Consider the following 24,875-nt stretch of genomic DNA (forward strand, 5'->3'; position numbering starts at 1 on the left):
TAATTGTCATTGTAGATAAAAAAATCGTTTCAAAATAAGTGTAGTATTAACTATTCTATTCATATTTTTCCTTATCTATTTAGAATTCATCATATTTTTGATATTCTTTTTTTTTTGAGCAACATATTTTCGATATTCTAGAACATAATATAGCTCAAATAAATAGGAGAGCTTCACGAGTTGACATACTTTAGAAGTGATGTTTTACAGTTTGACATACTTCAAGCTAGAGGTGTACTTTGTGAAGCAAAATATACCACAAAATGTCTATTATAACCTTCATTTAATTTCATTCATGTGGTCAAAAAAAGTATGGTCATGAAACCAATTTTAAATTGTAGACTATCCATCATCATCTCATTCACCACCACTACCGTATCTTTCTTTTGCATAGCCATAACCACCTTCTTCACCACCACCACCTTCACAACCATCCACCACTATAAACTCCACTCCGCCATAAGCTTCTCCACCGCCACTTTCTCTACGGCCACCGAAGAGTATAAGTGTAGATCTATCTCTACCTCTGGTTCCTCTCCCTTTGCCGCCTTTGCCACCACCATAAAACCCTCCACCGCTTCCATGACCGCTAACCACTTCTTTGACCACCATAACTTTCATATCCACATCCACAAGTTCCACTTACGTCATCCACTCCTCCACCTCTGCCATAAGCTCCTCTACCACCACTTCTTTTGCCGCCATTGGAGGGTATAGCTGTTGATCTACCACCATAACTTTCATATCTACCTCCACAAACTTCACTTACGCCATTAGCTCCTCCACCGTCAACTCTCTATACCTTCCGACTTTTGATCCACCTCCATGGCTCCACCTCCAACTCTTCGTCCTTAACCACCACCATAAGACCCTACCTCTACTGTACGTCGCCATCATAATCATTAGATGTTCCACTGTAACCACGTCTCCACCTCCTCCTCTCCACTAACATCCACATCTCCACCCTCTCTCTTCCAATAGTGGCTTTTATCAGATGGTGTGAAACGTCTCCTTGAAAAAAGTAATTGTCGAAGAAGAGAGTAGATGCGGCGGATTGAATTTTATGGGTCAATGAAAAAAGGATTTTAGGTTATAAGGGTCTTTTGGGGAATTTACAAACATAAAATACTTCACATGCTGAAAGTATGTGTGAATGTAAATAGGTAAGTGGAAAGTATGTGTAGATGTAATTTCTTCAATAAATAGTGACTATCATTAAATAAATAATTTCAATGCAAAATTTATTAATAAAATTCTCAATTTTAGTTTTCTATTAGTTGAAATATGGTTAGGTGTATAGGTAATTGTGTTTTTATTTTAAAAATATATAAAATCATATGTTTTTTAATTTGCGTGCATAAACCTAGAACAACAACTAAAATAAAACGTAAAGAGTATAAAATTTTCTAGATATCAAAACACTGAGTATCTGAATTGCTACATATAAAATGATTTAAGTGTTCATTAAATCAAATAGAACGGATCATGAATGCTTCCAAAAACTAGAACAATCAATTTGTTCCACCCTTTATCTAGTAAAAACTTTGTTTTCACCTCTAGATGTTTAGAGCAAGTGCAACAATAATCCTTAGGTGGAGTCCTTAAAAAATAAATATTTATAAAATTATATGGAGTTTACGATTTTTAGGTTTCTGTGCAAGTTAGTGTCCTTAAATTCTTTAGCTAAGGATCAATTCTGTGGAATCTGTTAACTATTCGTGGACCCCACTAACATGTGGTGGTCCGCGATTGGTTATATGTTTTTTTTAAAAGAAAATTCAAAAAAAAAGAAAATAGTTAAAAAAATAGAAAATCTCTTTTTTTTTATAAGGATTTTAGTGGGGTATACAGTTGTGGATGCTCTTACATTCGCGGAAGCAGTCAACAAGTCAACGTCGGCAGAGACCGAACTGATAGCATCTATTCTATATACACGTGTCAGTATTTTCAACCGGAAGTAACTCTCTCTATTCTCTGGATTGAAGTGCCATCCAATTTCCACGGCACCTGTATACATCGTTATCAATTTTTTAAAAAAATCATCTTTATTAGTTTAAATTAAGGGAAATTGCACCCTATGTACATGAAAAAAACTTAAATACACTAACTAACCAAAATCCTCCCCTCTCTTCTACTTTCTCTTCCTATCTCTCTTTATTCTCTCTCCCAAAATTTAATTTTCATTTTTTTTTGGTTATTTGGCAAATAAGCCATAAATTAATAATTCTCTTGCGTTGTCCCGAGAGATGTAAGAATAAAAGGCTTCTTTTCTTTTCTGTTGTTGGTTGGAGAGAATTACATAAAAGTTTTGGCAGATACTCTGATCAGAGATTGGGTTCTAGTTATGAGGTACGGACTCATGTAAAAAGGTTTTCCCTTTTGCTTGCTTATTGAGGAGTTAAAAAGTGAAAAAGAAAAAACTGTTTCTTGAGGGACCCTTTTGTTGTCATAGAGTTAACTCGCTGTTCTTTTACTGTTGTTGGTTTGTTCTTGTTGTTTGGTTGTAAAAATTGTCGATGCTTTCTTTGCTTAGGTGGGTCAGATCTCTCTCCTCTCTCTCTCAACTTACCCAAGCTTCTGTGGCGGATAATCCAAACCTGGAAAAAATATTTGGAGCTATAGAGATTTGTGGCGAATAAAGTTTATATATATACTGTACTTGTTGATGGTTTTGTACCTTTTTCCTTTTAGGACCTGTCTTGCATTCTAGTAATATCTATGCTGCAGAATAACTGGTTTTTGAGCTCTTCTACTCTTTTTCAGATCTCTGTTATCTGATCTTTCTACAGTGGAAGCTACTGGGTAAGAGATGCTAGTAATGATTGTACACATGCTTATGCTCATAGACTTTTGTTGTCATTTTGTTGATTTGTTCAGTTCTTTATTCATCTTGGTTTTTTTGGGTCTTTGAGTGTTCTTTATTTATGTCTCATCTCTGCTGGATCTTGATAGAAAAGAAGAAAAATTGTGATTCTCAAATACAAGACTTTGAAGACTTGTGTTTATCTAAAGTATAAACTATCATTCATGTATTGTTTTTTTTTTTTTTTGTAGGATGGAAGAAGATTGCAAGTTGCGAAACTGGGATGAGCTTATCCCTGACGCTCTTGGCTTAATATTTAGCCACTTACCTCTTCAAGAGGTCCTAACAGTTGTGCCTAGGGTTTGCAAAGCATGGAACAGAGCTGTAACTGGACCTTATTGCTGGCAAGAGATAGACATTGAGCTGTGGAGTAACCGTTGCCACCAGTCCGATCATCTCGATCGAATGCTTCAGGTGTTGATCAATAGAAGCTCTGGCTCTTTGCGGAAACTCTCTGTCACTGGCCTTCAAAATGACTCTATCTTCTCCTTCATTGCACAACAGTGAGTTACAGTTTCCCATAAATCTCCGTGCGTATTATGATCACAAGTGGAAGAAGCTTGAAGCTGTTGTCATAAGAGATAATCTACATATGTGTTTATATATAGTCGGAAACTCTCTATCATTTGCCTTCAAAATGACTAGTTGGCATGCTAGAACCAGTCTGAGAAGCTTTCAAGTGGTTATAGCATAATACTCTAGTTTGTAGTTGGATGAGATTGAAGCAACATGATGCGCAAGTTCATTTCTCTCTGACTAATACTTTCTTTTGTTCCTTGTTTATTTTTGAAAGTGCTGGTTCACTTAAAACCTTGAAGGTGCCGAGAAGCTGTCTGAGCAATCCAGGGGTTGTAAACGTGGCCGAAAAGCTTTCATCTCTCACTTTCTTGGACTTGAGCTATTGCTGCAAAGTAGGCCCAGAGGCGATACAAGCCATAGGCAAACACTGTAAATCCCTCACAGAGTTCTCCAGAAACATGCATCCTTTGGACGTAGCGAGTGTCGTCTCTCACGACGATGAAGCTTATGCGATTGCCAGCACAATGCCGAAGCTGAAGCGGTTAGAAATTGCGTACCACCGAGTCAGCACAGAAGGAGTGCTCAAAATCTTATCCTCTTGCATTTTTCTTGAGTTCTTGGAACTTAGAGGCTGTTGGGACGTGCAACTCGACAACAAGTTCTTCAAAGAGAAATTTCCAGATATGAAGGTGTTGGGTCCACGCGTGATTGGATTCTATGACATGATAAACGATTGGGAGGATTGCTGTTCGGATTATTTCTCAGATGGATCTGATTACTTGGCATGGGAGTTTCTTGAGGATGGTGAAATGGGAGAGTTTTATGATGATGAGTTTGAGCATGGTTGGGACGATAACTTTTATGCGGATAGATTTAATATCGACTTGGAACCGCATATTTGGCCGCCATCTCCATGAACCTGGTCTTGTTATGGTCGAAGCTCTCTACCCAAAAGTTGCTTCTACCATTGGTTTTAGCCTCATATGCGTCTTTGCTCTCTGTATGGTGCAATCTTTAACCGGGCTGGTTCTTGGCTTTTATGTTTCTCTTTTACTTAGTGATGTTTAGATTCACATTATATATATAATATATAGATATTTATAGGTATGTTTGTATGTATATAATTGGAACGGGTCCTGCACATTAAAGCTTTTTTAGTTAGTCACCTCTTCGAAATGATGTTTCAGTTTACTTTATTTTGATTAGGTTCGTGTCCGCACTACGCGTGGATTATATGGTTATATAATTTTTTTTTTAAATTAGCACAAATATATGACACTCTTTGATAACTTTATCCTAAAGATCTATAAATTTGAGCTCGAAAAGTAGCTAGATTGTATGGTTATATAATTTTTTTTTTAAATTAGCACAAATATATGACACTCTTTGGTAACTTTATCCTAAAGATCTATAAATTTGAGCTCGAAAAGTTGTTAGAGATTTTTTTTTTACCCACAACAGAATTCTACTTAACAAAGCAATTGTTGATGATTTTTTTTGATCCTAATTGTTAGGGAATCTCTAATTCTACTTCATTTTATATTCCAAACATCAGTTTGGAGTAAAACTCTAATCCCATTTCATAAATGGAGTAACTTTAGTCATTACTCTACTTTGGAGTTGAACATGTTTTATTTATATAATAATACTTTAAATCTTAAATATTTTTTTTTCATACTTTGTCCTCATTTTTAAGTAATACTTAAATATTTAAATTTAAAAATAATACAATAACATGAAAATATGATTTCCATGAGAATATTTAATAATTTTTAAAAAAGATGCATAAACAAATAAAAATACCAAAAATAAACATAAAATATAAAATAAATAAAATAAGTAATTTAATAATCCGATAAATCATTTATAGAACTGACAAAATCAGCAAAGTATTGTCCAAATGATAAAATAATGACCGATTTTATAAAAAAGAATTCTTGATTTATTAAATTCAAAGATAAAAAACTCATTATTCATTATAAAATACATTAGTTGAACCAAAATATGATATTTTATATATATTTTACGATTATTTACTTTTTAATAATAAATGTTTAATATAAATAAATTATATTTTTATGGAAATTTTGTAAACATAAAATAGTTGAGGTTAATTGGTAATTTTTTATAAGTTTAAAGTATTGTTAACAATTATTAATTAAATAAAATTAAAATTATTTTGGAATATTTTTTGGAATAAAAATCGAGAAATACATGGGAATAAAACACAACTCAATTTTGGTTTTGCACCATTTTGAACAAAAATTTAATGGCCAAATTATATTAAAATTTAATTTATCTTTTATAATAATTAAGAATACTAAAATACAATTATTTATCATGAATTTTTTATCAGTATATATTTTAAATATGATGTATCATTTTCACACTTTTTATTAATAAAAGTAAACTCTTAAAATTAATTATTAGTAGCTATTTATTTAGTTGAGATTGTAAATGTATATAATATATTAATGCTGTTTACAAAATTATATTTTTAAATATTATATATTTATGCTTATAAGCTGGAGTACACAACTATAGTATTTTTATTACAACTATAGATAATAATAATTTGAATTTCGTTTTTGATTTTAAATCAGCTAATATTCATTTTGACTTTAAATGACATGGCAAGTTTGGAAGTTTTGATGCTATTTTTTACCAGATTGTTTTTTTTTGCTTCCGTGAGAACAAATAGTACCGTACAACTAAATATCTAACTGAAAAGGAAAACAGCAATCGAAGAGAGGAAACATCCAAAAGTACAGAGAAGCGTACATCCTCATCTTCAACTCTTTTAACCTATTTCTTTGAGCTGACTTTGCTTATGTTCAACCTATTACATAAAATCACTTGGGAGGGTAGAGCCAAAGGAGATTTCAGTTGACACTCTTTGACTACCATCTTACTGTTATATGGTAATGGATGGTCATGAAAAATCTCATGTTCTTCTAGCCGACATGATTTGGGCTTTGTATGTCCATGTAAGACTGTATCAACTGGTCATGATTTTGCATAAATCCACTTTGCAGAAAATTTGAAACATGTCTTTTGTAGTTCAGACATCATACATAGTTTCACGTTGTGAAGTGTGGCCTCTACGACAGAAACGTTAAAAAAATCTTGAGGAATGATGTAGCATCGCTTCCAATTGAGACCATTTCCGGATCAGAATAAATTCCAAGAAAGCTTTGGTCGCTCCTAGCAACACTTGACTCAGTAGCCTGTTCCCCCACTGTATTTCCCCAAATATCTTGCATAATCTAGTTTTAATATGTTTAATCGCCCTTGATCTCTTCTTACATCATATTTTATCGTACCAACTTTTGATCTCAGAACACCTAGTACAATCTTCAGGAGTTTGCAGAAACTGTTCATATGATAAAGACTAAAGCTATGTGTTCTCACAGCAAGTAGCATCTTCGGGAAGCAATGCTGCCTGAAAAATGGAGTAGTGTGTCAGCTAGGGTTGAACTGTTTTGGTTAGCTGCATAGGGGAAAAATAATCATCAAAATTGTGTTTTCGTAAACTATAGTATGCGCTTAGTTTGAGTAAGTAAATGTAATATAGACGCCAATTTTCTCTTTTAATTATGTGGTAAAATAGAGAAACCAATAAGAAATTAGAATATATCAGATATTGCCAACTCTAATTTTAAAAACATGTGTTCAAATTTAAAAACAACTTTATAAATATAGAGAGTGGCTTTTTTGCTAAACAAATAAATTATAAATTATATTAACAATTGGAATTAAACTGTAGCTAAATCATCTTGAGGTCCGGACAAAAATAATATAAATCCAACATAAGTATTAGGTACAAAACTAACAAACACCGAACCTAATTAAATACACTAAATATCTAATTAAAAGGTCCTTCAGAAACTGTGAGCTTCACTCTTCTCCCATGACTGAGATTTCATCTGATTTCAACTTCTTTCTCACATCTCCATTAACACAACCAATCAAAACCCATCTTGATTCACCTTTCAATTTCACAAAATCAACAATCCTTCTTTTTAATCCCTAAGAAAAATCAAACCCTTCGATGACTCTCGCAACTTCTACTTTCTAGGTTCTTTCCTTCTTCATCTTACCTCTCCTCTTCTCCTCGAAGCCGATGAACTGCTCCGACACTTCCCGTCTCTGCACTTCCTTCCTCGCTTTCAAACCGAACAAAAACCAAACCTTCCCCATAATCCAAAGCATGTTCGATGCATTACCCTCCGACATAACCGCCGATATAACCTCCGGCGACGTCTACGTTCGAAAGAATTGTTCTTGTCTCACCACGACTCCTCATCAGTACGCAAGGAACACAACATTCACAATAAGACAGAACCGTAGATCCGTCTCCGAAGCTGTCGTCTCTGCTTACATATTTAAATAGGTTTCCAAGGTGAGGAGGAAGATAAAGGGTCGGCATGGGCTTTTTTTTTAATGAGATTTTTAATGCTTTCGTTGGGTTTTTGTAAATGGTTTTAATTTAGTCAGAACATAGCTTGTATTTTTGGAGAAGCAAAATAATCTATGAAATTTAAAATGACATGGTACATTGATTGGATGAGAATATTTATGCTGACGTGGCACCCTTTAGAAGCTCCAAAAATAGCTTCTTTTATATAGTAGTGATTATGTATCCCTCAGTCTACAGTTCTACTTATTTACTTGTATAAACTTGTGATCAGGATCAAAGCTCAGAAGTTCAGTGCTCAATCAGTAAAAATAGACCCTACCGTTCCTTTAACAAAGTTTGCTAGGGTCTGAGGCCTTCTGTTAAAAACTCAATCCTACTTTTCTCGGATTGAGAATTCAAGTCACCCAAATTATTGGTGGTATACTTTGAATATGAAAACACTATTACATAGATATATTATCAAAGTATCTTATACAGTTTTTTTTAAAGGGGAGTAAGTATCTTATACAGTTGATGTAAGATCTATTTTACATCCTATATTTTATTACATGTCCAAATTAAGCCCTCGTGCTATATGTTTCTTAAATTAAAGTTTGAAGCCTAGATCTACTCAGAATGGAAAGTTCAAAATCTCCCTACAATTATAATTAGAAACCCAGTAACCCTTATCCTTTAGTTTATTGTTTACCAAACAACTATTGACCATCTAAATATAATACTAACTTCGATTAAACCAATTAACATACAATCAAAATTTCTAAGAAAAAGAAATATTTATTTTTGAGATCCAGATTCTTTTTTTTTTTTTTGACATCTGATATTATTAACAAAACTCAAAATAGAAAGTTTACAAGAAAACAAAGAAAGGCCCAAACAACTGGCCCACGGTCAAAAAAACCCAAAGGGAAAACTGTGAGAACCCTAACATGTTATCATCATGTGTAGCCGCTATAGAGATTATGGGCAAGTGGAAGATGAACAGGGACACACCAGTCTTCACCGGCATGCAAGTCGTCGCCGGAATTCTAACCGGAGTCTACCGAAACACACCGGAAACAGGACATAAGGAAAGTCACCGCCGCCAACAACTTGAGCAGAATTAAAGTATTGGGATTTCAACAGACCAATGCTTCAGCGAAGAAATCAGTCGCAAGCTTACCGGATAAATCATCAGATACTCCATTTTCACAACGAATCATCTTTAAAGATATAAGTAAGATCGAAGATGAAAACAACCCTAACAAATGGAAAGGAGAAGACAATCCGATGAGAAGGATAATAAGCAGACTGAAACTAAAAACTGAACAGGAAGGCAAATTAGAGAAGATACAAAACAAAAAATTTCTGAGAAACCCAGAATCCACCTAGCTAAAACAACATCTAGAAAGATGATGAGTAACTAGAAGATGAGCCGGCCAAGACGATGCTGTGAAAGCCACCGCTTGCCAGAGTCAGAGCCCGACTATCGGGAATCAAAGGGCCAAAGAGTTTCCGGCCAAACACGAAAAGACTCTCCCTCTCTGAAAGATTTTGAGGAGAGAAGAGAGAGAGAGAGAGAGAGCTTTCGCTCTTTCAGTTGAGGATTTATGTCTTAGATCCGGATTCTCTATTTACATGAAAATGAAAAAAACAGTAAATAATATAAAATTCCACTTGGCGTTTTATTGATTGCGACAATAATAAAATTTACACAAAAAATCGTATAGAGATTCGTCATCAATAAAAAAAGAACACAGTGAAAAAACGTCTAAGTCTTACGTACGGTAGTCTAACCAAACATATACGGCTGCCTCTAAAAACAAGTACGCTCGGATCGCACATCGTCATGCGTGACACGGACCTAAGCTTCAATCACGTCCCTCCGTGTTTCCACACTAATGAGGCCTTGAGTGATAATTGTGGTCCCATAAACAGAAAGGGACGGGAGAGAAAGTGACACCATTCACTTTACTTTTCTTGTTTTGTGTGTTTCTGAAATTAAAATAATAAAAAAATAAGATAGCATAGCATGTGATGTTGTCAGATATTAACCGCACCCTATCCATCCAGTACCGCACTTTGCGTACAAAAGGAGTGGTTTATGTGGTTTGTGACATTTTACTTTTTTTTTAGATACAACAGAAAATAAAAAAACTCTAGTCTATAAATAAAAGAAGTACGTTATCAGTTTACACACACTTCACTTCAATTATCTTACTTTATATACAATCGCATTCTTTCCATTTCTGGTCCAAAAACGTTTTTTTGTTTTCAAACAAGAACAAGGTATGTTTTTTTTTCTACCTGAAAAATATTAGTTTGTAATTTGTATTATGTAAGCTATTAAAAGCATATAAATTATTCAGTGAAACTATTAAAGATACCTAAACTAACTAAAGTACATAAGTAAGTTAACTTTAATGTAACCATGTAAAATATTATTTTGTTAATTATAAGATGCAAGAAATAAAATTGAATAATGATTATGTGTTTGAATAATGTTTAAAAATATTTTTTTCTGTTCGAGGATCCCTTTTGAAGGAATAAATATATATTTTACTATTTAGTTAACCAAAATTTTTGTGAATGTACGTAAACTTTTTTTTCCATAAATTAGTTGGTTACCTGAAATAATAAAAGTACGTAAACTAATAATGATACGTAAGTTAGTTAACTGAAATTTTATTTCTGTATATAAATTATTTGTTATATATTAATGTAATTAATTTTATATCAACCAAAATAAGTTAAAGAGTTAATCATAAGCTGCATGTAATAAAATTGAATATTAGTATGTATTTGAAATATGTTTTAAATAAAAATTTTGTTCTGTTTGTGATTTAAAAAACTTTTTCTGTTGCAAACTTAATAAATATATGTTTTGAATATTTTAATTATATATACATTATATTTTCTTTTATTCTTTTTTTTTAAATATGATTAATTATAAAACTCTAATATATTAATAATATTTGAATCATTTTTGAAATCCAGATATGCCAGTAAGACGTCATGGAAATACAAATCCTGTGGGACAAAGAAATTCAAATGTTCATAATGAAACTTCTTCATGAGTAAGAAATCTAATTTTATTTTATTGCATATATTTTAATTATATAGTATTAGTCAAAATTATAAATATTTTTTTTTACTTTGTAGAACGCGTCGAGATTTAAGTGGACCTATGAACAAGAAAAAACATTGATTGAGTTGTATGATCAAGCAATTTCTATGAACGATTATACTCTTAAAAATCCTACGGTTCTTGGTAGAGAGCACATGGTCGACAATTTCAACCATGCATTTAATTTGAATATAAATTATGCATTTTTCAAAAACAAACTTGATGATTTCTAAAAAGCATATAAGAAGTGGAAGTTTCTCATGACTTCTACTGGAATAACGGTTAATTCGGAAACGTCGATGATTTATGCATCATATGAATGGTGGGAGGGCCGTGAATCGGTAATAATATTTATGGTTGTATTAACTCAATAATATAACAAATATAACCAACACATTTATGATTATTATATATGTTAAAAATTTTATTAGGGATGCAAAATAACATGATCTTTTAAAAGACAACCACTGCCGTTTTGAGATGTGATGGTTCAATGTTTTTTGCTACACGATGTTTATTCGCAACCTCAACAGTCGTCACGCCAACGAAGACAACAAATATTGACTGAAGGAATAGAGGAAGATGACTTATTTGATTTTTCAGACAATGATGGTGATGACATACCTCAACATAATGTTCCTCAAACCCAAGAAAATGAAGAAATATATCGTGTTAACCTCAGTGCCGATACACTTCCTTCACACGAATATACTCACGATTCAACTCGGCTTCCTTCTCGAAGAGGTGAGGAACATACAAGACGTGGAGGTCGTTCAGAAAGAACTGGAGGACGTGGGAGCACTTCTCAAACGTCTGCTAGAAACTCAGGAACTAATGTTGGAAGTACTTCAAGAGGTCATCGAAGAAGACAATCATTCAAGACTACGATACAAGACACCATTAATGGATATTAAGAATTTCAATGACAAAGTCTACAACAGCTATGCCCAGGTGCTTTTGACAAGGATGATTACGATGAATTCAAAAAAGCAGAACAAATATTTATTGCTTTGGAACTTCCCAAATTCACTAAATTTTACTGGGCTTGCATTAACGCACTTAAAGAACTGGTTTTTTGGCGAAAGTATTTCATTGATATAGCTCGAAGCAATGACGAAGATAAATTGCAACTACTAGAAGCTATGACTGGTGTATCACAAAATAATGAAGATGTGCCAAAACAATTGGGCTCTGGACAGTTATTTGAGAGTCCACATTCTGGAGGTTTATCATCTGGCAGTCCATCTTCAGTGGGTAATTGTTCAAGAGGAAACAATTTTCAAAACTTGGGTGCACCACCGACTACACAACAATGGGGTACACCTCCAAATGTGCAACACTGGAGAACACCACCAAATATGCAACACTGGGGAACACCACCAAATGTTCAATATTGGGGAACATCACCAAACGCTCAACCATGGGGTGTACCTCCAAATGGTCCAAGTTGGAACACACCTCCAAATGCTCAACAATGGAGTACGCCACCATATCCTCAACAATGGAACATTCCACATAATTTTCATCATGGTCAGCAACCATCAAATGTTCAGCAAGCCGGCTCTTCTGGAACAACACCAACAAATGTTCACTACGGATTTACAGTTGGAAATCAAGGTGGAAGTCCACTGAATACTCAACGAAATTATTCGGAAGGTGCAAGTATAGATTCTTCACCAAAGGTCCACCAATCACCATGAACTAGTATCGGTTTCACTAATTATTTTGAACCAGGAAGCACATCACAAAGACCGAGACGTGGAGGTCTATTCAATATTTGGAGAACTACAGAAGAACCTAATGAAGAGAATCAAAGTGGTTCAGGAGACAAAGAGTAGCGATCTGATTGTCATGTTTATATATTATGATATAATGTTATTATTTTTATTGTGTGTTATAGGTTTTCATGTGTTTTAAAATACTTTTATATTACTTTCGTGTGTTAATGGATTGTCATATTCTAATGTTCTAAAATATTTATATATTATTTTGGTGTGTTAATGCATTATTACTATTTTATCTATCTAATAAAATAAATTTTATGTTTATTAATTTGCAGGCATTTCGAATCTGTCAGTTGCGTTCACAAAACACCCAGACACTATCTTACGAAGAGAGAATTGAGTTGTGAAATTTAGAAAATGAGCAATTTGAGGAGTTAATAATTCAACCAACTTTGAGTTATTATGATCGATATTTTCATAGAGCACCTGCCCGGACATACGGAGGTTTAGGGTGGAGAAATATGTGGTCTCGACTTCAAGAAGATGCTGCTGCTTGTCTTCAACTCCTACGAATGTCACTACCATGTTTCCGAACACTATGTAACATGCTACAAACGAATTATGGTCTGAAACCAACTTCAAATGTAAGCATTGAAGAAAGTGTGGCTATATTTTGCGTATATGCGGGCACAATGAAGTTCAAAGAGATGTTGGGTTGAGATTTGGATGAAATCAAGAGACTGTGAAAAGAAAATTTAAAGAAGTTCTTAAAGCGACGAAATTACTTGCATGCGATTATATCAGAACTCCAACAAGACAAGAACTATACCGAATTCCTGAAAGACTTCAAGTACATCCAAAATATTATCCATTTTTTAGTGGATTTGTTGGAGCTATGGATGGGACTCATGTTTGCGTAAAAGTACCACCAGAATTACAAGGAATGTACTGGAATCGACACGATAATGCATCGTTGAATATTATGGCAATTTGTGATCTAAATATGCTATTCACATATATATGGAATGGAGTACCGGGATCTTGTCATGATACAGCCGTTCTCACAATGGCACAAGAAAGCGATCCTGAATTTCTTTTGCCTCCAATGGAAAACTATTATGTCGTTGACTCAGGTTATCCAAATAGGCAAGGATTTTCGGCTCCATATAAGTCATCACGAAACAACGTTGTCAGATATCATATGTCACAGTTCAACTATGGTCCTGCTCCACGGAATAAAGAAGAATTATTTAATCAATATCATGCGTCTCTACGTTCAGTTATCGAGAGAACTTTTGGAGTTTGGAAGAAAAAATGGAGGATTCTTTGTGATTTTCCAATATATAGTATCAACATACAGCAGAGAGTGGTCATGGCTACAATGGGATTGCATAATTTTATAAAGATTTCAAACTTTTCAGATGCAGATTTTGCTGAAGTTATGGCAGAAACATGAGGATTCAATACACAAGCAGAGACTGATTTTCATACCGATTTAGATGATGTGGAAACAATTGAAGTGACAGATGGAGGACATATGATGCAAATAAGAGATAATATTGCAAATATGCTATAGGAAAATCAATAAAATAAACGTATTTTCTTATTGTAATTTATTTGTACTTTATAAAAAATGTAACTTTATTGTCAAATAGAATTTTATTTTATATATTCAGTACTATTTAGTTTATAAACACCATTCAAGCATTTTGATATAAACTTTTACGTTTTCTATTTTAAATAACAAATTTAATTAATTTTGTTAAGTTTCTCTTATACAAACCGCAGTTAAACACCATTCAAACATTTGTCCCGCACTTTTTATTATTTTGGTCACCATTCACATATTTCTTAAACCGCTTTTATTAGATGAACCGCACTTGTCCCGCAGTATGCGTTTTTCTAACACAAAACCGCTCTTAAACCGCACCGCACTAATCAATCCGCCTGTCCCGCACCGCACTAATCAATCCGCTTGTCCCGCACCGCCCAACCCGCTGTTACCATTCGGAGCCTGAGTTGGAAAATGATCATAACAACACTTTCCGTACAGCACCTCATAATTCATAGTAATAGTATTATTTAATATCGAATAATAATATTCATGCATATCATAACCAACAATCAATCGTACATATCCATCACATCAATCAATATCATTCACGAAATTCATTATGGTAGTACTCTCTAATTTAATTAACAACTAGATTTCGATCCACACATACGTGCGGATATATGTTTATTTTATGTTTATTTTTAAAAATAATATTTGCCTATAAAATTAGTTAAAAGATATTTATATAATATCAATTTTAAGTATATAATATTTTGAAAGTTTTATATTTGTTGAAATTTGTCTCTGATAAAACTGTACTAATCATATATTAATCATTATTTTGTTTATTTATTTAAAAATGCAACATAATAATAATAGTTTAATTTTAAATATTAGTTTTATATATATTATAACAAATTTTATTAAATTGTTGTTTAAAAATTTTTATTCTGGAAATGTTTGTATGTGACCAAATTAAATTATTTAGTGTTATATTTTAAAAATATTATTTAATATATCATATTTCAGTTTGGTGTTTTTATTTTTATAACAAAAAGTCAAAACATAAAATGTTACAACCATTAAATTATTATTTATTTTTTTGATATAAAATTAATCTGATAATTTCAAAAATAATTGGGATATGCTATTTACAATTTTAAAATTAATTACTAAAATATATATATATATATATATATATATATATATAATCTGGTAGAGATTAGATATGTTAAACAATAAAAAATAATAGCATAAGGGAAATATATTTGGTTTTTCTTAGAAATGTTATTGTTTAGATGTAGATTGTTTATTTTCTGTTAGGTAAATATTATATATGAGTAAATTTAGGATATTTAGTTAAGTTTCTAATTATTGGTCTAACATAGAAAAATGGTGGTCCTAAATTACTAGACTAGATTTTACACATTTTATTCTGAAAATGCTTGTATGTGACCAAATTAAACTATTTAATATTATATGTTTAAAATATTATTTTATTTGATATATCATATTTCAGTTTGGTGTTTTTAGTTTAACAACAAAAATCAAACATAAAATGTTACAACTAATAAATGATTAATTATTTTGTTTTATAAAAAAAATCAATCTGATAATTTCAAAAGGAATTAGGATATACTATTTAATTTTAAAATTAATTACTGAAATATATATATAATTTGGTCTAGATTAAATATGATAAACAATAAAGAATAATAGCATAATGGAAATATATTTGGTTTTTCTTAGAAATGCTATTGTTTAGATGTATATTGTTTAAAAAGTCAAATTTAAATTCTCTCTCTTCTTCGTTTTTCCTCTAACCTCTCTCTAGCGTCTTCAACAAAAGAATTAGCTTTCCGGTGGCCGGTGGCGTCGCCGCCGGTCACCAACCTCCAGTTTTTTTGTTTGTAAATGTTTTCGCTTGGCGAGTTACTTCTTCCGCTTGTCGGATTAACTTTTCGCATGGCGATTTTTGTTGTGTTTTCTCGGTTCGAGACATAGCTTTGCTTCATGTTTCTTTCTTATCTCTGTTTATTCGGATCGATTAATAAAAATCAAGTTTGTGTCTGGCTTTCCACTCTGCACTCAGTTTTATTCCGTTTAGATACTGAGCCAAGAACCGTTTTTACCGCTCACTCAGATCTCTTACTAGGAGCATCAGTCTTCGTTTTTATTGCAGCCGTCTATGACATGTTACGAAGCATCTCTGAAGCAAGAAAGATGAGTTTAAAAGGTGGCCTCGAATCGTGTATGAAGAGATTCAGAAGCGCTGGCGTTTCCAAACGGTCCGGCAAAGGGTCTTGTTTCATCGAGATTCAAGCTTCCTCTGGTTTAACTACGGTGATTATGGTTTTCTTTGCTCATATATCTGCGGTTAAAGTGGAAGGTGTTCTATATTTGGTATCGGAATCCCCCTAAATGAAGCAACTTTACTATCTTTTGGCGGAATTAAGCGGCGGAGAGATAAAGATGGAGAGGCGTTTTCGAGAAGCTGGCGGTGGCGATGTTTGGCGGTGCAGTCGAGATTGCCGCCCCACTCACATGAAACATGCGTCCCAGAGACGTGGCTTCGGATTGATCACTCGTCAACACGTGGCAAAACTTCCGGAAGCTCTCTATTTGGGCTTTAATGTTTAATTAAGCTTTCTTCAGCTGTATAATTATCTGATACCAAATGTATAATGTCCAATGGGCCATATCAATGAAACTTCAGTTGACAAAAAAAAGATGTATATTGTTTATTTTTTTCTGTTAGGTTAATATCATATATGAGTAAATTTAGGATATTTTGTTAAGTTTCTAATTAGTGGTCTAACATAGACTTTTGTATGGTAGATAAATTAGGACCCTAAATTAATAGATTAGATGCTACATGTCATGTTCATTCACTTAACTAGCCACCTAGACCTAGTCATGCTACCAACAATATTCCAATCAAGCAAGAACAATCAATAAATAACAACCATGACATCAATCAACATCACCATATCTCATACTTTATTTACTGTAAAACAACAAGCATAACCACAACGCACCTTGGCATTTAGAACAAGATAAAGATATTTTATGGGTCACATCGGGTTTTCGGATCTCCTAAATAAAATATGGGTTCTAGGATAGACTGGCAATAATCAGGAAAAATATAATTTCAGATTTGGATTTAGGACGCAAAACTAAGCCGGAGAGGAAAGGTTATGTAGCATCCCCGATCCTGGATAGGATCGTCCGGGACGAGTCATGGTGCGAGGAAACACACCAATCAGGTCACATAACCTAAAGACAAGCGTATCATGGTCCAAAACGTGGTTAAGGGAATCAGGTAGCTGGAACGTAACCAAAATAAGGCAGAGGCAAGCTCAAAGGAGCTGGACAAGTGAGCTGGTAGCTGGACGAGATCCGGGTGAAGCTCGATGAAGTGAGTGATCAGAATGGATCATGGGAAAACTAAGTCTAGGTCTTGAAATAGACCAAGGGACTTAGAAGGATTGAAGAAGATAAAGGAATCAAGCTGGACACAGTGTATAGCAGCTGAGCGATGCAGTAAGCAAGCTCGACCAGCTAGGTGAAGTGTAGTATAGCTCGGTGTAGCTCACTGAAGTGTAGGTCAGCTCCCTGAGCTGGATTGTCTAGCCCACTCAGCTAAGTCAGCTGGGGATCAGCTCAACTCAGCTGGACTGAGTGTTCAGGTCTCGGGCAGTTGGGCCGGGTCTGGACAGTGGCCGGGCCATGTGGGCCACCCGTGTGTGCCGATGGGCTGGTTGGCTCTTGGGATTGAGCCAGGAGCATGGGAATCCCTGTGAGATTGCTTTGGACATTTCCAGGAGTGGTTTGACAGTTCTAGGACGTCTTGTAACTGCCAGAGGCGTAAGGGTGTGATCTGGACCATTGATTAAATCAATGGCCAGAAATGATATCGAAGGGATGCAATGGTTAAGAAGTGACCACCCCTTCTCCTATATAAGGAAGTCAAGTCCGTGACTTTTCAGGCACGCCAGGGCTTCCTCCTACACCCTGAAACACAAAGAAAAACATAGAAAAGACAGAGTTGGTCGGATCCAACATCCAACCCCAAGAGTGGTGTGAAGACCACAAAGAGGCAGTTTTGGGAAAGATCAGAGGGGAAGTTATGAACGACTCTTTGATTGGTTTTGATTCATGTTGACATCACCCAAAGCATATTCCAGGACTTGAGAACACACGCAAATAGTCAGGGAAAAAGAGGGATGGCTGGATTCCACTTCCTATGGCCAAGAGAGCCTTAAGGAGAGAGGTGTGTGGGAAGGTAGTTTCATGGGAGTTGGGAACGACCCTGTGATGGTGTTTTCTCATGGATGATCACGTCCTAGGCTTCCTCTATGTCTAGGGAACACACGCAAATGGTCAGGAGAGAAGGTAGAAGGCCGGACTCCATTTCCAATGGCATGGACAACCTTGAAGGCGGATGCAGTGCAGAAATCGGTTTGATGGGAGATCAATGGAAGGGAACATTGGTGCGACCCATAGAGATATCCTATCAATACTGGAAGTATATGATAAGGTTTGATAGAGGCGTGCACTGGAGTTGCATGGCCGAACACAATAAGAGGAGGCACATGATCTAATCAGATCATGTATACGGTAACCAATTTTATAATTATTTTCTAGTTTGTATTTCTGTATCTTGTGGTGCAGTTAAGGCGAAGTATGGCACGCCCCTTGGAGACCATATGTGCTGATGTAAACTAAGGATCTAGGACCCTGAGAGAAGGACGGATCTTAGTTGATCTAACTCATCCATGTGGGATGGAAGTTAGAGGCCACTCATTGGATAGTGATCCATGATGGATCATGGTGTGTGTTGGATCTGATCATGGTGTGAATCAATGATCCGACTCATGGAGGAGACACATGGGGGTCCTAGTACATGAGGAACCATGTGGAGTGCAAGGTCCAATTCGTTTGGAACCAGCAGCAAGCCGTGGAGGTGAGTAAGGCCAGTACTAAGTGGCATAAACCACAAGTATGGGGTCGGGTGTGTTTATCCAAGGAATGCCGTGTGTTATCTGGTCTTGGGCAAGGATGGACGACCTGATCCATAGGTGATGGATCAAGGTGTCTGATCTGATTGATCAGAGGATGCACCGGTTGTAAGAGCAAGATTGATCGGGTTCACTGGGACATGGTTCCATGGCCGGTTAGGTAAGTGTGAAGACTCATCAGTTCTGAGTCATGTGGGGTGGTTGGTTGATAGAATTAGGATCTGATGGGCATTATTAGTCCATGAGAGGACTTGGCTCCAGGGGAGTATACGCTTAATACTTAATAGCACTGAATTTTAATTAATTTTTGGAGCACTTTTGGAAGTGGCCAGAAATGTAGCTGAAGACTTCCCAAAGGTACTTGGTCTGTGGGGATGGTTGGCTGAGTGACTAAGTACCAAAGGGAAGAGTTTATGCAGGTATAAGAGAGCTGTACGAGTAGACGGGGAGCTGGTCGAAGCTACCTCACAGCTCTATCAGCTGGACGAGAGTGATGGAACCTCAAGTGAAGTGGTTCAGTTCAGCTAGTTGGATGAGCTAGCTAAACAGCTAAGTCAGCTGGGAAAATGAGCTAACAAGCTCCGTGGATGTGGCAAAGGTATGATCTAGCAATGTTGCATAGATCTAGGTAGAATGGTTATGGGAATGGAACCTCTGATTTGTATGACTTAATTTGGAATCGGGATTGACCTTGGAGCTAGCTGGTAGTTGAGTATACTAACCATTAGCTGAGGTGATTCGACCAGACAAGTATTATATTGGTCTTAGACCAATGGTTAAGTAGATATTATTCCGCTGTGCATAAGTTGAAATGATCTAAGCTAGGAAATGACTAAGATAGTCTTAAGCTAAGATCTAAGTTAGCCCTCGCCTATGGGCGATAATATAGAGGGCAAAATTTTGAGAGGTTCGGTCAGTGTATGGACCGAGCGACGTGAGGTATCGACCGCGGCTTAGGCAGCCGGGTCGGGGCCTTACAAGTTGGTATCAGAGCATGCTTGATCCTGTTAAGGACAGTGCTCAAAGATGTTGAGTTCCAAACCGAAATTATTTCTGAAAACTGAGATGACTTGGAACCTTGGCTGTGGTGAGACAAGAGAGAGTTGAGGTAAGATTGGGTTACATGCTTGAGTTGAGAAGAGTTTCCAGCAATTGTCTTATTTTCAAAAACCATAAAAGAGTCCAAACTTTTTAAAAATGGGTGGACGTAAGACAATTGTTAAGTTTGAAATAGTAGAAATTCCAATCCAAACTCAACTTTGTTATTCAAGACAAACTTCGATTACAACCTTAGACAACAATTCAAGGAGTCTCTGTCTCTTGATATCAATTCTTCTCTTACGAAACTCTGCTAGTGAATCGCCTCAAGACTATCGTCTCCACTATTATTTTCATATAACAAATCAGATAAAACTAAAATAAAAGAATACAAACACTTATATGAAATTTTAAGTTTATAACTGCCAAAAACTCTCTACGAGTCAGAGTCTTTCATTCCACTGCTTTTTTGAACTTGATTAGAAGTTCCCACCTGTTCCTCTTGGTTCTCTACTTCCTTTGACTCCAGCACTCTTTTCCCTTGTTTCTTCTTCGGGTAATACACATGTAAAGGTGTATCAACAATGCAACTCCAAAGCTTGCAGCAACAAGTGCCCCCATCTTTGGTTCATAAAATGTCTCTCAAAGAGATTGAAAACAAGAAAGCCAAGGGAATCTGTTATTGATGTGGTGCCAAAGATAATCATGGGCATCAATGTTCGGGCAAAGAGCTGAAAATAATGTTTATAGACATGGAATAGTGAAGACAACTTTGAGAATGGAGATCCAAAACTGTTTCAGATTACAAGTGTCCTTTAACATGATGATGTGCAATAACCAAAAGAAAAATCAACAACACCAAAGAAAGCAACAATCCCCAAAGGACCAAACAAGGGAATCACATGAGGCATTGTCGAAGCAAATTCCAGTCTCACCATGAGGACAAGATGAAAGTGTTGATAGACCCCAAACTCCTTGAAAAGTGAAAACATTTACTTGGAGAGGAACATTTAAAATTTGAAAAAGGTGTAGATAATCCCCTATATATTAATCTTGGAGCATTACAACATATTTTTGTAGCCAATTGTCATCACGAGAATGATACAAATGATCATATATCTTAGGGGTAGACGCTCGGATATACTTTTGGGTTCGTATCGGGTATTTCAGTATAAAGGTATAGAACCCATTCGGGTATTTTTACATTTCAAGTCGGGTTTGGATATTTTGGGTTGGGTTCATATATTTAAATTTTGAAGAAAAAATAAAATAAATTATTCATTGTTTAAGTTTTTCGTATTTAAAATATATTTTAACTTAACTGGTTTTCTAATTTTTAAAAGACTAAACTATTAATAGGTTAGAAAGACAGTAATTTAGTTGTTGTTTTGAAATTTTAGATGCAACTTTTGTTAATACAATAAACAAGAGCTTGATATGTATTTTAAGTGAGTAGCAAATGATTTTGTCCATAATTATATTTATATTATCTAATTTTGAGCAATAAGCATCATTAATATAAATATTTTGAATAAAATGAGAAAAATAAACTACAAATATAGGGATAAATATATTTATATTTGGCTATCTTCGGATATCCGTTCGGATTCAGATATTACCCGAACTAGTAAATAAGTAATTTTTTTTATTGTTCTTGAATTAGATAATTTTAGCCCGAGCTGGTGAATATATACTAGACATGCATTTATATTTCGAGTATGTATTTATATTATATAACAGCTTGATATATTAGATTTGAACATTAACATGTTAATATAGTTTGCCGGTGATTTTTTTTTCAAAATTTTGATTCTTAGATATGTATCTGGAGTGAAACTAATTTTTACAGATGTCTATTTTTTTTAAATTGACACTTATGTAATTCACCGAATTCATAGAAGAAGTTAAAAAAAGAAACTTAACTCATATCAATGAAACAAAGACTGGAACGAAAGAATAATTTTATAGAGGTATAAAATGAAATCACTTATGAAGAGTCAATAGTAAAAAAAATCGAAAGCAGAAAACCTAATCCCCATTTGTCATAATACAATCGATGTTGCCTATTTGGTTTTGGTGATTTGTGTCAGCCGCAAAACTTAATTTTTTTTGTGCATATGAAGTCTTAAAATTTTTAAAATGAGATATAATATGTTAACTATTCAACAACGATGATATATTTAAAAGACCAACATTTGTATTCGTCATTTTATAATCGATAAAAATTTTAGTATTGCAAAATGTTAAAACTATTTAATAAATAAACACTATTATAAAAACTCACTGTCATCTGGTTTAGAATATTTAGAAATTTCACATATTTATTGTTAGTTTCTTTATGATTAAAATTTCCTTTATGTAATGCTTGTACCAGGGCTTATCTAAAATAATAAAGCTGAGTTTTCTCTCACCACAGGCTTCCACGACATCAAAGAGAGGGGTGCTTTTCGCGACACGTGGCAGCTCGGCAGTGTGTCTGTGTTTCCCACGCTCTCTCTTCTTTCTCGTGCGTCATGGGGTTGTGTACTCGCGTTTGTCACACCAGCAAATAGTTGGGCTTCTAAATAAAGGCTCCTCTTTTGTTTCTATTGTTTTGTGGGCCTATCGCGTTTTTCTGTTATATTATTCAGGCCGAACTCAGCCGTCGCTTCCTTTCTCTTCATGTTTTCTCTTCATGTGATTCCGTATCCGTTTTGATTTTCATGACCCGTGACAGATTAAAATTTTTAGTTTTCGAATGGTTTGGTTACTTCTGTTGGACTGGGCCTTTTTTATCTTTTGTTTCTATTTAAAATTTTATTAATATAACGAAGTCCAATCTGACAATTAAAGAAAAAAAAAACTTAACAATCAAGACCTTTCGTTGTCGATCTTCCTCTGCTCACATCCAGTAGACTCCAACACTGAAAACTTAACTGAGTTGTAACGCTTTCGTCGTCATTGAAACCTTCTCATAAAGTTTGGCCATTACTCTCTCATTCAAGCTTTCTCCCACGATGTTGATTTTAATACCCCTTTCTTTCATAACGTCCATCGCCAACCCCTAATTTCGATGAAGGGATGAAGAAAACTCGAACTCTCCTTACTTCACCAGATTCAACCCTTCTTCTTCCTTACACACACAGAAAGTAAGAATGGTTTCATCTCATATTTTTCTTTTTAATTTGAATCCCGGTTGTTGCTCTCTAACAGTGGTGATGTGTCTTCTGCATTTCTGGGAAGCACAAAGTGTTAAGAAAAAAGGCAAGCTGATGGGAGTTCACATGCTTCTGCTTAATGAGAAGATTTGGCTCCTCTTTTTACCTTGACTTTGTAGTAACAAGATTCGACAGATCTGCACTTTCTCCTTTTCCCTTTAGGCTATGAGTTTTTGAGCTATGCATCGTGGTTTAGATTTCTATTTCTTATTTGTTTTCAACTGTTTAAGAATCTCTCAAAATTCATTCCGCAAAGTCAAAAACTTTCTCCAGATTTTCAGGTAAAGTAACTTGCAAAATCTTAACTTCCTCTGTTCTCTATGTCTCTTTAATGTTTGATTGATATTTTTGCAGCTGAGGCCTTGCAACAACTTAATCCTACATTGAAGAGACTCTCAAGAGGCCCTTGCTGCTTAAAAAGCTTCTTGAATAGGTCTTTGATGCTCTCAATGTTGACCTGGTTTTAACCGTTCATTCTACTCAATCCAATCATTGGCCTTTGCTCCAAAAGTTTGGGAGGTCTGTAGACCTTTTTCTGAATGTCTATGCTTCATAAATGATGTGTTTTTTCAATGTTATCAGGATATGTGATTGTTTTACATAGTTATATGTAAAGAACTTTACTCCTAATGATAAAAAGAACTCAATGAAGCTCTGCAACAAGAGGTATACAAAAACAAAGAAAGCTTTCTTTTCCGCAGTAAATATACTAAAACTTTGTATTTGTTGCAACAGATTCAAGATGCATTTCTCAAGGATGAAAGCTGAAGAATTCCAATTTCCACCTACACCACAAGATGAAATGAGTGCGGGTATGAGCTACTTCCATGAAACAAGCTGGAAGGAAGTTCTGAAATTCTTGAGACGTGATTACACGGCTCTGAAGAACATTTGAATCAACGAGATTTTTCTTCTTGCATGGGTGGAGACCATGATGGTTCACTCTTATTTCTTTCTTTTCTTAGATCATGAAAAGACAGAATTGTTTTAACTGTTCACATTTTTGAATCCATGAAACCCCCAGGTAAATGAAGTTACAAAAAATATATGCTTACGAGCCTGGTTCGAGGTGGGGGAATCGGTTCACTAACGGTTCTGTATATAAATGGCAAATTGATTAAGTCTTTTTTTAACTACTACTGGATCACAATTTTATTATTCTCTTAGTCGTACAGTAACTACAGTTACAGTAATATATTACGGCTATAAAGTTCTTAGCAAATAACAATGCTATTTAGACATTTTCTCAACTTCCTGTTTATGATTGTATCTTGCCTTATGTTCCATTAGCAGTACAGTTCCAGGACCAATACAAGTTTGTTTCATTAGTAACAATAGATTGTTGTTATTGTGTAATGGAATTATTACTAATTCACAAAACTACTTGAAAATATCACTTTTGTACATTTAACATTTCCAGGTTGATGTGTTCATG

At 34.7% G+C, this 24,875-nt stretch overlaps 3 protein-coding genes and 1 long non-coding RNA gene across 10 annotated transcripts; 3 read left to right on the forward strand and 1 right to left on the reverse strand.

The window, feature by feature from the left end:
- Positions 1 to 2,130: 2,130 nt before the first annotated feature.
- On the forward strand, positions 2,131 to 4,543 carry LOC103838823 (F-box protein FBW2). 7 transcript variants are annotated; one of them, XM_033280054.1, is made up of 5 exons: positions 2,131 to 2,349; positions 2,534 to 2,655; positions 2,764 to 2,802; positions 3,055 to 3,366; positions 3,657 to 4,543. In XM_033280054.1, exons 4-5 carry the CDS (start codon positions 3,056 to 3,058, stop codon positions 4,297 to 4,299), a joined length of 954 nt encoding a protein of 317 aa, XP_033135945.1. In that variant the 5' UTR covers positions 2,131 to 2,349; positions 2,534 to 2,655; positions 2,764 to 2,802; position 3,055; the 3' UTR covers positions 4,300 to 4,543. The 7 variants fall into 7 exon arrangements, with proteins under 7 accessions (XP_033135945.1, XP_033135942.1, XP_009113522.1 ...); XM_033280051.1 differs by having other exon boundaries at positions 2,534 to 2,651; positions 2,718 to 2,802; XM_009115274.3 differs by having other exon boundaries at positions 2,534 to 2,631.
- Positions 2,966 to 3,657, reverse strand: LOC117128189. Its single transcript, XR_004451409.1, has 2 exons — positions 3,480 to 3,657; positions 2,966 to 3,389 (listed from the first exon to the last, which is right to left on the reverse strand). It is a non-coding gene; the product is annotated as an uncharacterized LOC117128189 (long non-coding RNA).
- A 6,786-nt stretch (positions 4,544 to 11,329) lies between the features above and the next one.
- LOC103838851 lies at positions 11,330 to 12,804 on the forward strand. The gene is given in 1 exon segment (XM_033280047.1): positions 11,330 to 12,804. A coding segment is annotated over 1 exon segment (1,215 nt). The 5' UTR covers positions 11,330 to 11,390; the 3' UTR covers positions 12,606 to 12,804.
- Positions 12,805 to 13,039: 235 nt separating this feature from the next.
- Positions 13,040 to 24,579, forward strand: LOC103838825 (putative nuclease HARBI1). Its single transcript, XM_033280056.1, has 2 exons — positions 13,040 to 24,106; positions 24,176 to 24,579. The coding sequence occupies exon 1, from the start codon at positions 13,525 to 13,527 to the stop codon at positions 14,083 to 14,085; it is 561 nt and encodes a 186-aa protein (XP_033135947.1). The 5' UTR covers positions 13,040 to 13,524; the 3' UTR covers positions 14,086 to 24,106; positions 24,176 to 24,579.
- The last annotated feature ends 296 nt before the right edge of the window (positions 24,580 to 24,875 follow it).

This window comes from Brassica rapa, chromosome A09 (genome assembly GCF_000309985.2).
Source record: "Brassica rapa cultivar Chiifu-401-42 chromosome A09, CAAS_Brap_v3.01, whole genome shotgun sequence".
NCBI classification, from domain to species: Eukaryota; Viridiplantae; Streptophyta; class Magnoliopsida; order Brassicales; family Brassicaceae; genus Brassica; species Brassica rapa.

Excerpts from the sequence above, each read along its gene's own strand:
- LOC103838823 (XM_009115270.3), top strand. Across the intron at positions 2,803-3,054 it reads TCTACAGTGGAAGCTACTGG|GATGGAAGAAGATTGCAAGT; the intron begins GTAAGAGATGCT and ends TTTTTTTTGTAG. Across the intron at positions 3,367-3,656 it reads TTCTCCTTCATTGCACAACA|TGCTGGTTCACTTAAAACCT; the intron begins GTGAGTTACAGT and ends TATTTTTGAAAG.
- LOC103838825 (XM_033280056.1), top strand. The coding sequence starts at position 13,525 with ATGGATGGGACTCATGTTTGCGTAAAAGTACCACCAGAATTACAAGGA.